Below are 13824 nucleotides of genomic sequence, written 5' to 3'. Positions count from 1 at the left end.
CATAACCCTTAATTGATAATGCACCCCCTCTGGTTCCACTCATAGTATTACATAGCTAATGAAATGGTTTTCTCCACTTTCATGCCATGATGATTAAAAATGCGATTTTTAATTTGAATGTATAAATTTGCACGCTTTGAAATATCTCGTTTTTAGCTTAAATTTGGTTATCTTCAATTTCTTGCACCATAAAGTCTATACTTCTATTAAACTATGGCAATACTCTACTCCTCTTCAAAATAATATTCATAAACCATGTACAGAATTTGTTAATATCGCAATACTATTGTACACAAAAAATGGTGTAACGAGAGTCATAAAAGCAATGCTGTAAATGAGATTTATATTGCAAGTTTTTTATACCACCTGCAAAACTTTAATCAACTAAAAAAGTTAATATCCATATAACTATGCCAAAGTGACATTATTAAAATTGTAATGCAACAATGTATATTCGCGAGTGTCAATCATGACAAAGAAGTGTACTTCCAAGCAATCTGCCTAACATATTACAAAGTACATGTTATTTTATACATGTCATGTTGTATTTTCATACCTGTTGTTATAGTAAATAAGTAAATAACTTATTATTTTAGCAAAATAATACAAGATTAAATATATTATGTATGGACTATGGAGTACATGGTCCAGGAATATATAATACTAACTCATCTATCACAAGTTACCCCTATAAAATGTTAGTGAAATTTGATTCTATAACTTTATTAGTCACGACTCACGAGTCTCATGACTCACGAGACCAAACCCTTACGGCCTTACTATTAGACCAAGCTACGCTGCCACGATACTAACACTGTAGGAGTATATAATTTTATACTAGTACACGTACACAGTGTAAAATTTAGGGCGCGAAATCCATCATTTTGGTAGCTGCACTAATGGAGGTGACGAACCTCTGCAAACAGGTAAAATTTCGTTAATGGTGAAGTAATTCCTCCATCTCACTTATTAATTTATTTGTAAACTTCATTTTTGTTTCTCCAAATCAAATTCCTCAAAAATTAATCATAATTTTGGTTTGATTTTCAAATTTCTGCAGTTGATTTCACTTGCAATCCAAAGATGTCGATTATCCGGAGATCCATGCCGATTATCTGTGTTCGTCAGACGAATCACGATTTCCAATTCACTCCTCACTCAAATCTCAAGTACAATTTCTCTATTTGTGTAATTGTTTATAATATTGTAATTGTTATGCTCTCCAATTGTTTGTTTTTGTGCTCGTTTTATAGCTATGTGAAATAATTAAATGGATGTGAAAGTATTTGTTCAACTACAAGCTCGTTCCGTGTGTTGCGGCCAATTTTTATGATCTCAAAGTTGTATGATATAGGTTGTAATAATAGAACAAAAAACCATAAAAAAACTTGCTTTTGAGAGTTTATTTATGCAATTTATTTTATGTTTTTGTAATTTTTATCCTCTAATGGTTGTAAAAAGATTATGATGAGCCTAATTTGATGGGAAGTTAATTTTCTTTGTACTGTATTATTTGTTTGTTGACAGTTTCTGATACTGGGGCTGGAAGTTGCTTGAAGGAATTTCAGGACTTGAAATTAGGCTATAATGGATTTTCCCAGTGGGGTGAGTATTATGAGCTGCCTTACTAATTTATTTCCGAGGCACGGGCCTTACTGATATTGATATTTGATGTTCATGTCTACTTATGGTTGCTTGTTTGGTTCTGTTTGTGTTATGATGCAGATGGTATACTTTCAGTCACAACCACAAGTAAGTTTAACTCATTTAATCACTTTTTTTCATTTCCGGCCTTATTCTGGATTACTGGTGTGGCTAAACATTTTTCTGGATATTGTCTAATGATGATTTCCTGCTTGAGTTTTGTGGAAATAGCCAACTGAAAGTGTTTTCTTATGTGTTTCTTACTTCTGTAAAGATGAACTTGGCATAATAATCCACGGCTTTCTTACTTTGTACTTGTATGTAATATGTGTATTTCCATTACAAAGTACTCCATAATGTGATTGCGGTATTCTCTCTAAGGTTTCATGACTTATAGGGAAAGGAACTTGGGTTCTTTGCCTCTTTTTCCACACCAATCATCACAATGCTCTTTGCTGAACAGTTGTAGATAATGTAGACACAATAAGGAAAAAATCAGGATAACTGGAAGAAAAGGGTTAAAATTTTAGTTGGCTGTTTAGAATGTATGCTATTGTTTTAAAATGGCAATAATTTTCATATAATTCTGAGATGTAGCCTAACTATTAGGATTATTATTTTATGCCAAATAAATTGCTGTTTCTCAGCCAGCAGCATGAAGTAATTAATGCCCATATCTGCAGGCCTTGGTGATTTTGAGCTTTACCATTACAAGGTAAACCTAAAAGACCGCACTTCTAACAGAAAGCTAATTAAGCTCCCTTCAAGCCCAAAGAAAAATGCCATTTTCAGGTCTGTTTATCTGCCAAAAACTCTAATTTTCCTATTTGTATACATGGTTTGGTGAATTCATAATTCTATTGATTCGTCTCTTCTTCAGTGGAACTGAAGTGTCTGTGACTTCTGCTGAGGAGATGGAAGTAATATTGGAAGATATGACTTACTTTCTCAGAAAGGTACACTGCATTTCCGTGAAGTCTTCATCTGTTTTTAGTTATCTCCAAATAATTGACAATTTCTTGTATCTTTGTTATCATGACTAATATGATTTGGTTCTTTAATAGGATAATTTTCCTGGAGATTCTATTTTTTCTTAAGCAATTGGCTTCATCTTTCACTCAAATTGACTATGGGAGCATGTTTATCTGCTTGCCCTTTTTCTTCTTCACATAAAGACTTATATTTACTTGTTTCTGCAGATGGTTATTTTAAAGATAAATGTAAGTTTAACTCCATTTTCTCTATATTTAGACCAGCTTAAGACATTACAATAGAAAGTTCTGCTGTTTGTAATAATTTAATAGGAAAACTAAATACTCATTTCTGTCTTGACCCCCAGAACATAGCAATTGAGCTGGTGGCTGAATCACATGATGGACATGGATTACAACACGAAAATGCTGTTCTGGCTACTGAGTTGACATCACCTAATTCAGAATCATCAAATGTACTACAGCTAGCATCTGGGCTTGAGGACTATGTTTGTAAACATAGAAAATTAAGTGAAAAGTGTCTGTCTTGCTTTTCGAGCAGGTGAACAAATATTTATGTGCATGCTATGGTACCTCCATTATGATGAAATAGGGGCTCTCCATCTTTTCAACAAAAGGAGAAAAGAAACAACACTAGTGGAAATTGGGATATGACAAGACTTGTGTGTGTGTGTGTGTGTTCTGTATGTCTGTAATGGTAAGTTGTGCTTCTCTTTTTTTCTCAGGGACAACCTGAAGGTGGGTAATGGACAAGCATGCCAACAGAAGCATGGTAATGATGTATTTTCTGTGGAAGCTGTAATTTTAATCAGTGAAAATGAGCTATTGGATTCATCAGATCCATCATGTTTGAAGGCTTTTGAGCCAAAAACAGAGGTCAGTTGTCTGTGTTGGATAAAATTACGTAGTATTAGAGATGCTTATTGTGCATGCAATGACCTGATGAAGTCTCTTGGAGATCCTAAGCGAAGTTTTGATCTGGTTTTTCACTTTGTCGTGCTTGTTGTTGAAGTTTGGCTGTTGTTTCCTAAAAAGCACTGTACTTTTATGAGTAAATAATCCTTCAATTACATTTCATAGATGTCCAACTGCATAACAACTGTAAAATATATCAAATATTATCATTTTCTGATACATGTACTTTGAAACATCATGGAAAACATGCTCTGAAATTTCTGTTTCACACATCAATTCAAAATCCACTACTGCTTTATTATAAATCCTGTCATAGAAGATCTCTAGTAATTTTGTAGTGGATACAAAGAAGTATGTATGTCTAGGCTTATGAGCTGAATGCAGGACGGGTTTACAACATTTGTGTAACACGAACTCTTTGACAGGTTATATATTTCAGAGACTTCTCGCCATGTTCAATCCATCAGTCAGCTTCCAAAGCATTCAGAAGCATCAAATGGAATAACTATGGACTGACTCCTAGAAGAATTGCAGATGAAGAGAACTCTCTATTACTTGAATGGGAGAACTTGCCACCATATACTCATATCGACATTGCCCTTCATTGTTATAATAAGCAATATCCATTACAAGCAATATGTGTTGCACTTTTGTTGTTATGTTAGGCAATAGTAATCAGAAGCTACATGCATCACTTGTGATGTATCATGCTTTATACTGTTGTTCCTTGACTTGTTTCCAAGGTAAAAGTACCACCATTAAGGCAAGGAACTCAACTCGAGACAAAGCTTGTGAAGGAAGCCATTAGTCTTGCACTTGATGATTTGAAGGAAAGGTATACTGGAGCTCTTCTTAGTGACCATGCTCTCAAGGTACCTTTACAAACACTCCCAACTGTTGGATCTACTCTTTTTTTTTTTTTCTTTTTTTTTTTTTTTTCCTTTCTAGTAGCAGCCAAAAATACGTTTGTATGACTAAATTTTGATCCAGTATTACTAAAATAAAAGTGGATTTGCTCAATGTTACCTAATGAGAGCAGTTGCTAACCATATATAACATCACATATCTCTGGAACACAAGCAAAGCTAAAAATTTCAATTACTAGTAGCATGCTGAATGAACACAATCTCACTTTTAGTCTTCTATATTATGTTTCTCAGATTCACAATCATTCCCCTGATCTTGCAAGAAGCATTGCTGGCTTGATTCTTTCTTCAGATGACACCACCTTTCAAAGTGAATGTTTCAGTCTACTTGGCATGCAGATGGACAACATTGAAGAAGAAACCATAGAAAAGTGCATAAAAGACAAGATTATGTCTGCCATTGACATGAATGACAGGAATCCACCAAACTTGAGATGCAGAGAAGCTGCACCATTTCTTTTCGGAGATGATCATCTCCAAGAACCAGAATACATGGATGAATATGATGAAGGTGAGGAAGATGGCTGCAATTTGATGGATTTCTAATCATCTATGGTATTTTATAACCTTTCAAATCTATTATTGTCTAGGATTCTCAGTAATTTAGGTTATGTTGCAGCTTTTAAACTACAACAGAACTAGGTACTATGCTTAAAGAAGTCTCTTATCTTTGTTTGGATTAAATGAAATACAAGATGTCTGTGTGGTGTGATATGCAACACATTTCATACATTTAACGTATAGTATATAATGCAAGTAGATATGTAAGCTACCTGTACAGGTGTACGTTTCAGAACTGCAAGTGTTTGGACTAATGGCAAGGGATTTCAGTCTGAAAAGATAACCCCCCAAGGGTTGCATTGTTTGCTCCAAAAGGGGCACTTGAGAATAGCCGACCCCACTTATGGTATCAAAGCTTTCATTGATTGTGCTTGGTAGAATAACCAACTAAGATTTTTATATATGCATAGATGAATATTAGAGCTTAAAACCTATGTAGAACAGAAAATTGAATTTTGTTAAACAGAGAAATGTGGAAATAATGTAATCGTGGAAACACAAAAACTCAAGCAATAAATCAGTAGAATTCCTTGGGCGACGACTTTTGAGGAGTGAACGAGAGCAAGCACAATCAATAATGACGTGTTATCTTGTGCAAAGAAGAGGGATCAGAGATGTGGTCGGCTGGTTGATAAACCATACAGGGCTGTTGCTTTGATACATGTGAGACACTATGATGGGGCTCAGTTAGCTTTAGCAATATAGCCAAGTTAGCTGCCTCGAAGCTGACACGGGTTATAAGAAGCAGTTCTGCGCTGGGGGTGTGGTCAATGTTAGTGGAAAAGATCTCAATTTGCTCTTAGTATTAGATACATTCGACTATGTGAGATCCCATAGCTACTGCCGCAACAAACAGAAACACTTAAAGTGATCTTGTGTTAATTGTTGATTCCAGAAGCACCGCAAAAGACATTTGGGCATCAGAAATCAGAAGATGATGAAAAGTTCTTCAAGCATCAATCTATGGCAACAACCAACAGACTACCTGAGCGCAGAAGTCAGAAAAACTTTCATAACAATTATTACAGAGCTTTTGAAATGCATAGAAATGTCATACATCTGTAAAAGATACGCCATACAATTCAGTCGCTAACACAAACAATGTAGTGAAAAACAAAATTAACACTAAAAAAAATATTGCAAATTCTTAACCAATCGCTAACTGGCCTTGTACTTTCCAGATAATACAGATTGCATTATCCAGATGCACAAAGCCAATAAACTACTTGGCAAAAGATTAAACGAATAATGTGGACTGATTTAAGGAAAGTAATACAAAATCACTAAGCTGGATCACTACTATAAGGAGCCACGAAAAGACGCCTAGTATTTAACTTCAGTTACAACTATTGCAATTCACAAATGGGAACCCAAAGAATCTTGAAGTACAAACAAACGCTCAACGCTATTAGACTTTTAGTAACATATATCCATATTGCAAAGCTCTAAGCAAAAGGCTTATAGCTGCCGTCCACAAAATTAAACCACAAACTGAGTTCTCTAAGGTAAAAATGGTTAAAAACGAAGCGACATAGATAATGTTCACCCCTGCATCCAGGACCAACAGTCCATGACAAAATCTCAATTCCTTAAGCCTGAAATCAATAGAACAAACAGATATTAATAACCAAACAGCATGGTAGTATTCAAGAAAATAATAAAAAAAATAATAATAAAGTTATTTCTTTTAAAATCATGGTCACTTTTTTAAAGATACCTAAAACAACCGGAATAAATGATCCGTTGCAAATCGCAAAATGGTTAAAGAGCATTGAAAATAGCCAAAACAATCAGATAAATAAAGTGGCATATCTACCTTGTTTGCAATGTTGTTGGAAAGCCAATCCAATCCTTCATAAAGTCCCTCACCAGAGGTGGCACAAGTGCTCTGGATATACCTGAGAACAGAAGAAAATCAGCTTAATCATTTGATATGAATCTTTAATTAAAGTACACATACATAGCATTCAGTAAAGCAGCAGATCCTCAAAGAGTTTTACCAGTGACGCTGTCGGAGAGAGTGCAGGCCAAGCTTATCAGTAATTTCAGCAGCATTCATTGCATTGGGAAGATCTTGCTTGTTAGCAAACACAAGCAACACTGCTTCACGCAACTCATCCTGAGCCAAAAAATGTCACAACTCAGGTCTAATCCAAGTTTCATAGATTCATTTTTTTAAAATGGGCAGAATAAGTTTTAAAATTAAAATAATGTGGTAGTTGCTCAACATGTTTGAGAGCATCTATATTATAATATACTTCAAAACTGGCGTGAAAGAATCTCTTCCACCTACCATAACATACTATGTATCTATGATACTACTATTGAATCAATCAGTCATACCTCATTCAACATCCTGTGCAACTCATCTCTTGCCTCAACAACACGGTCTCTATCATTACTATCAACCACGAAGATGAGCCCTTGAGTGTTTTGGAAGTAATGCCTCCACAATGGACGGATCTGCAACATTGGTTTAGTCAGAAACAGCTCTTAAGAGGTCTTTAACTATAAGAAGGGAATGAGAGGAGGATGATAAAAAAGGGGAGGGGGGATAATCCTATTCTTCAGTAAATTAGCAAGCCGATACAATCCATATATATAGATACTAAATGCACAATTGATCAACAAAAATCTGTATGTGAAAGGCAGTATGCAAACCTTGTCTTGACCCCCAACATCCCAGACAGTGAAGCTGATGTTTTTGTATTCAACAGTTTCCACGTTAAATCCTGGAAAAATAGACATCCTCTTTGAACATACAAGCAGCAAAACGGTTTTATAAAAGTAGTAAATGCTGTGAAAATACCAGATATATCAATAAAGTTTGCAAACTAGCACATACCCTAGTATACCAATATCATAATATATCACACTAGAAAGTACCAATAATTGAAGCAATTGATGACTATTATCCCATGTAAAACAAAGGTTTAGCCTCCTGCTTATTTGGCTGGCAAAAGCATGACCTCTCACTGCTCAGACTACAACTTATAGTGTATTGGGAATTTGGGATTTGGGGCACAAGTTTTTTTAGTCAAGGCTCAGGAACAGGACATTTCAATTACACTGCAGTAGTGCAGTATAAACATTATGGAATATGGATCTATCATACACATGCAGCAGAGAATGTCATCACGTGTCCTCTTAATATTTTACCTAAAGGGGCTGTGAGGCCTTCAACCATGGAACACAACCTGCCTAAAACACTAATATTCTTCCCGAAGGAACTCGGAACTGTGCACAACTCCTACGTATCAGAAAGTACTTTGGCAAATATGGTCTCCCACCTTCAAATATTCCGTCATTCAAACTTATTTATCATAAAATTGTGTTACAAATTACATTGTCGAGATTGAAAAGACTTCATCACAAACGTTGTTTAAAAGGTACAATTGAAGCTAGCAGGTTTGTATTACAAGGCGTAAAAATGGCCATTTCTAGCAATATTGTGACCAATATAGAGACCCTAGCACCAACAGCAACAGACATAGTGTATAATAAGTCCCATGCAAACTTCACCACACACATCACAAAAGCTGCATGGAAATAGATATTTTATACGATTAAACCCAATGCTATTAAGTGACTGCCCCACATGATATAAAAGTCTACTGGCATCTCAGAGGTCCAAGCAACGTAGTTAAATCATTGTAAACCAGCCCAATCATATGCTTCCAACACCCCCAAATAAAGCCACTCATGATTGATGGATGCAGATTGCACAGGATCCACAATTCGATACTACCAGAATTGACACGCAAAAAAAGATACACCTAGTTAACTCAACCACGGCCATCTAACACCATAAATGACAGTTAAATTTAACATAGATCAAGAAAAAATGTGATGAAAGAGAGAGGACTCACCAATAGTGGGGATAGTAGTGACAATCTCACCGAGCTTGAGCTTGTAAAGAATGGTGGTCTTACCAGCCGCATCGAGACCCACCATAAGAATTCTCATTTCCTTCTTCGCGAAGAGACGGCTAAACAGCTTAGTGAATGTAAGCCCCATATTTCTCCCCTTGAATTAGTCACTAACTTCTACATTCAGTAAAAATAGATGCATCAATATTCCGGCACCAATATGAAATAAACAAACCAGGCTCATTTACAAAATCAGATGCATAATTTAACAAAACAATGTAAGTGAAAATGTATCAGGCACTACAGATCACCCGGAATTCTGATCACGAGTTCGAAATTCAAAATCTAGCTGTAAGTTCCCGGATCCATGTGATTCAGGCAACATATATGTCAGATCGCCATAACAAAAATGCTTGCAAGTACTAAAAATCAAAGAAAACAAGCTGATTTCACCATAAAATTACATAATTCAAGCATAATTAAGCTTCGGAACTACGAACATTTGCGCATTACTTAAAGATCTCAGAAATCAGAAAGTTTTTCACCAATTTAAAGTCATAACTACCAAATCGCAAATCATTTTCAAGCTAAATTCAAATTCGCAAACAACAAAACTAAATCGCCATTTTCAAAATTCTAATAAATTTACAGATCTACAAGATTTACACCACAAAATCCTCAGATCATTGAAATAAACAATCCAAAATCACAAATCCTAAAATCAACACTAAGAATCAAACATCTAGACGAGAAATTCTCAAATCTAAACCAACAATGAGAATGCATGATTTCACAAATTCACTAACAACACATACTGAAAATCAGATCAAATGCTGAAACAATAATCACATTAGAAATCTATTAAATCACTCAAAAACCTAAATAATTCTCGAACAATAACCAATTACAAATCCTAAAAAATTCAATGCGAAGATCAAAACAACGAGTACATCAAATCGAAGAACGAAAAGAATGCAAAAGAGAAGGAAATCGAAACGAACCTGTGAAGCGAGGAGAGAGAAAATGGTGTAGAGAGAGAAAGATAGCGTAGAATATGAGTGAGAGAGGAGGAGGAGAAGAAGAGAGGGAGGTGGGATATTATAAGAAGAGGAGGGGTACCGAATTATTTGGTGTGAAATTACTGAATTGCCCCTTGATGTGTGATTTTTTTTTTTTTTTTTTTTTTTTTGTATTTTGTTTTTTATTATTTGTAGAGATGTGATGGAATAATGAAGGGTGGTAAATAAATGGGGGATCTTGGGTTATATTTAAGAATATAGTCATTATATTCACATGGTTGTCACGTTGGAATTGTGTTATGGAAAGACAATTTCAGGTCAGCTCTGCCTTAGATAGGTGCTCAATTGGTCAATGCAATTTGAACTTTGATTTGTATTGGAACTTTTTTTTTTTTTTTTTTTATTATTGTTTTCTTTGACCTTTGAACGTTATAACTACTACTTGCCTACTTTCTCCTATGTGTTCCATGTCGGGGAGGGTAATAGGATCGCAGACTGATTAGCTAATATTGAGGTTTTTAATAACACAAAGATGATTCAAGTTTGGAATTTAGATATATTGTATATGACGACTGGATTGGTTTGGTGTGGTGTGGTGTGGCAAGAACGCTAGCATTGTGCGGAAGAGGGGTTGTGAGCACGAAGCAACACAAGCAGGCAATTGAATCTCGGGAGTACTCTCGTCTATTTGGGCGACGGAGTGCGGGTGGTCGGGGCTTGTGACGGCCAATACTTCAAGGCGGACATAACCGGGTCCGAACCGCAAGTTCTTAATGCATCAAGTTGGTGTAGAGGGGAGCTATTATGCAAGTAAGACACAATATCTATAAAGGTCTAACAACAAACAAGCATAAAAACAAGACAACACTTGGTAGAAGGCTTGAAGATTTCATTAATCATTCGCCCTCTAAAGAGCTTAATGTAGTACATGCATAAAATCCCTAGTGAACACTAAACTGACAATAACACAATATGGGACCTAAGGCCTAAAAAATAAAGAACTATAATCTAGGAAAGCACCTAAATGGCATCTAATACATCAACAGGAGTTGGATTCTAACACTTAGCACATTATAGCTACAATTAATTTGATATCTTATACGTAGTAGATCTAGATGTTATGTGGCACTAGGTTGTGCACTAGATTACCTAGTTTGTTTATTCTTGTATGTGCTTGGGCAATCAGTTCCAATTAGTCGCCTTGAGCATGAAATGATAAACGTGGCTAATTATGTCAGCCCACTTTTTAAATTTTAACTTTTAAAAAGATCAAAAACATTTCTTTTATTCTTCTTAAAAATAGTATAAAATTTATTAAATTAAATCAAGATTTGCCAAGACTTAAAAACTTTTGGGGGAAAAGACTCATACAAATACGCTCTAAGGTTATATCAAGATAATAATAAAAATTAAAAAATTTAAAAATTTAAAAAAAAAAAAAAAAAAAAAAAAAAAACAATTCATTGTTTGATTTCAAATAGTTTGCATTATGTACTTTAATTTGATTATTTGGTGAAAAGTACAAAAATAAAATACATGATATAATCTGAAAGAACTAGTCTACGAAAAAACAAGATATTTCTTGTCATATATGTTAGTCTTAATTTTCTTGATGCAGTCTAATTTTACCCTAAAAACAATCTCTTAAGAAAAAATGAAACGCACATAAGCTAATCAGACCCCATATAGAGAAACATTTATTTAGTATTTCATACATGAGGAAACCCCCATTTATCACCTTGATAAAAATTTATTTATCAAGTAGCGAAATGGTAAATAAATCAACAAAAATCTAGTTAGCATAACACTTATGTAATTAAACATTTGTAAGACCCATTTTTTATAAACAAATTGTTGATTTAATTATAATTTTGTCACTTGATAAACACTTTTTGTTATCATGTTGATAAACTTGTATTTTCTCTAAATGTACGATTACATTCTAAACCCTTGGAGGAAAACGAGCACCAAATCAATCAATATAACATAATACTAAAACAGGCACCAGAAATGAAACGTGTCACTTTCTGGTGCTGTTGTTTTTTCCTCCAAACTTTTTTTTTTAATTTTATTTATTCACTTCCTAAAAAAAATCATTTCTTTATACAATTGTAATTCACTTCCTTAAAAAAAAAATATTTACCAATTCATATAATTGTGATATACTTCCTAAAAAAATATTCACATATTTTCCATATTTTTTATTATATAAAATATTATTCTATATATATATATATATATATATATATATATATATATATATATATATATATATATATATATATATATATATATATATATATATATATATATATATTGTTCCTCTTGGTTCACCCTTTGGGCTAATTCGGTTTCGGGGCTTAGTACCGGACATAAATTAAGATTCAAACTTTTTTAATTACACTAGTTTTGTGCCCTGGGCAATGTCCGTGTTGTTTATTAATAAGTTAAACATTTTATCTCTATATATATATATTTATCCCTTTTGATTTAGGATATTGTGACGTTGTATACCGTTGATTTTTGTAGAAGCGCAATATATATTATAGATTTATATACTATATACTCTTGGATTTGCTACTCATGGATTACTGATAATCATATTTATAAAATAAAAAATGTATTACCATCACTCATAAAGTTTTGATTATATTGACTCCTAGAGCCTTAATAAGTTGTGTGTTTTTTTATTTATTATTTATTTATTTATTTCTTAAATATATAAAACATTTAATTCTCCTTGTACATTTACATTTTTTTTTTGAATCCCATATTTTATCTTACTTAAGCCAAATCCTAAATATATTTTTTTTTTATCATAATAATAAATCTTAATAAATTTATCGAAATTCGCTAATTTATAATCAAAACCGTCAAAATAACCCATAATTGTGAAGTACAATATAACAATCGATTGTTAACTTTATACTATTAGTACCATTGCAATGTATGTAGCTTCTCCCAACTCACAACTTTTATCAACCTTTGCTTAAAAATATGTACTCCGTAACATTTTCCTAAAAAAAAAAAAAAATTCAACATTTTTAAGTATAAATCCTTTTTGTATAACCTCATATTTACCTGAAATCTTTTGTAGCCAAGTATTCCAATATCCTTCACCATATTGCTAATCTATTAGTCATCTTTAACTTAAATTAGTAACCTACCTTTTTTTTTATTTTGATTTTATTTTGTCTAAAATTATATTTTGTTGACTACTATACATATCAATGTGTCATATTAATGTTTATTATTGTGTGCAACATGGTGAGAAGTTAAAGAATTTATATGATATTTATTGAAATTTATCATTTAATTTATACATATGAAATATAGGAATTTTATCAAAAATATAATCCTAAACTAACTTTTTTATCTTATAAAATCTATCCAATTTTTTTATCCTATATGTCAAAACTAATATTAATTGTTGCCTACGTGTTGCGACACTTGGCGAAAAGTTAAAATGTCAAGTCGCTTTCTCGTAACCTGACTAAAAGTTTAGTTTTATATATTAGTTATTTAAAAATATGTGGATTATATTTTGGTAGATGTTGCTTAATCTAGTATCTTTATTACTTTGGACCAAAGCATATATGGTGACAATTTTTAAATGGAAGGGGCAACTTGGTGATAGATTCTTATTGTTATTAATATGGAGTATAATTTCTTACTTTTGCAAAAAATAAAAAATCTCATCAAAATTAGTATTAGGGCCTGTTCTATTCAACTTAATTTCAATTCAGTTCAGTTCAACTCCAATCAGTTCAGTTCTATTCAGTTCCTAATTTCCTTCTCTCATAAACAATTCATTTCAGCTCTATTCAATTCAGTTCAGCCCCAATTAGTTAAGTTATTTTTAGTAAATCGAAACAAGCCCTTAATGGTCAAAGTTGAT

At 33.2% G+C, this 13824-nt stretch overlaps 2 protein-coding genes across 2 annotated transcripts; one reads left to right on the top strand and one right to left on the bottom strand.

Annotated features, from left to right (window-relative positions):
• Window positions 1–846: 846 nt before the first annotated feature.
• On the top strand, window positions 847–5166 carry LOC145582823 (type 2 DNA topoisomerase 6 subunit B-like). The gene is made up of 12 exons (XM_081639847.1): window positions 847–926; window positions 1061–1169; window positions 1528–1605; window positions 1726–1752; window positions 2328–2436; window positions 2525–2615; window positions 2859–2864; window positions 2984–3177; window positions 3362–3512; window positions 3977–4192; window positions 4295–4423; window positions 4712–5166. Exons 1-12 carry the CDS (start codon window positions 900–902, stop codon window positions 5021–5023), a joined length of 1449 nt encoding a protein of 482 aa, XP_081495973.1. The 5' UTR covers window positions 847–899; the 3' UTR covers window positions 5024–5166.
• A 1109-nt stretch (window positions 5167–6275) lies between these two features.
• On the bottom strand, window positions 6276–10028 carry LOC145582820 (ADP-ribosylation factor 2). The gene is made up of 7 exons (XM_081639844.1): window positions 9909–10028; window positions 8908–9084; window positions 7700–7770; window positions 7382–7501; window positions 7039–7157; window positions 6855–6936; window positions 6276–6633 (listed from the first exon to the last, which is right to left on the bottom strand). The coding sequence occupies exons 2-7, from the start codon at window positions 9053–9055 to the stop codon at window positions 6628–6630; spliced, it is 546 nt and encodes a 181-aa protein (XP_081495970.1). The 5' UTR covers window positions 9056–9084; window positions 9909–10028; the 3' UTR covers window positions 6276–6627.
• Between the last annotated feature and the right edge of the window lie 3796 nt (window positions 10029–13824).

The sequence above is a fragment of the Chenopodium album genome, chromosome 15, assembly GCF_948465745.1.
Source record: "Chenopodium album chromosome 15, dcCheAlbu1.1, whole genome shotgun sequence".
Taxonomy (NCBI): domain Eukaryota; kingdom Viridiplantae; phylum Streptophyta; class Magnoliopsida; order Caryophyllales; family Amaranthaceae; genus Chenopodium; species Chenopodium album.
This window is presented reverse-complemented; position numbering and strand designations above follow the sequence as displayed.

Bases quoted from the DNA above. Each gene is read 5' to 3' on its own strand.
- LOC145582820 (XM_081639844.1), bottom strand. From the start codon at position 9,055: ATGGGGCTTACATTCACTAAGCTGTTTAGCCGTCTCTTCGCGAAGAAG. The intron at 7,502-7,699 runs GTTTGCATACTG...CCAATGTTGCAG, and splicing joins ATGTTGGGGGTCAAGACAAG to ATCCGTCCATTGTGGAGGCA. The intron at 6,937-7,038 runs GTAAAACTCTTT...TTCTGTTCTCAG, and splicing joins TCTCTCCGACAGCGTCACTG to GTATATCCAGAGCACTTGTG.
- LOC145582823 (XM_081639847.1), top strand. From the start codon at position 900: ATGGAGGTGACGAACCTCTGCAAACAG. The intron at 927-1,060 runs GTAAAATTTCGT...AAATTTCTGCAG, and splicing joins TGACGAACCTCTGCAAACAG to TTGATTTCACTTGCAATCCA. The intron at 2,437-2,524 runs GTCTGTTTATCT...TCTCTTCTTCAG, and splicing joins AAGAAAAATGCCATTTTCAG to TGGAACTGAAGTGTCTGTGA.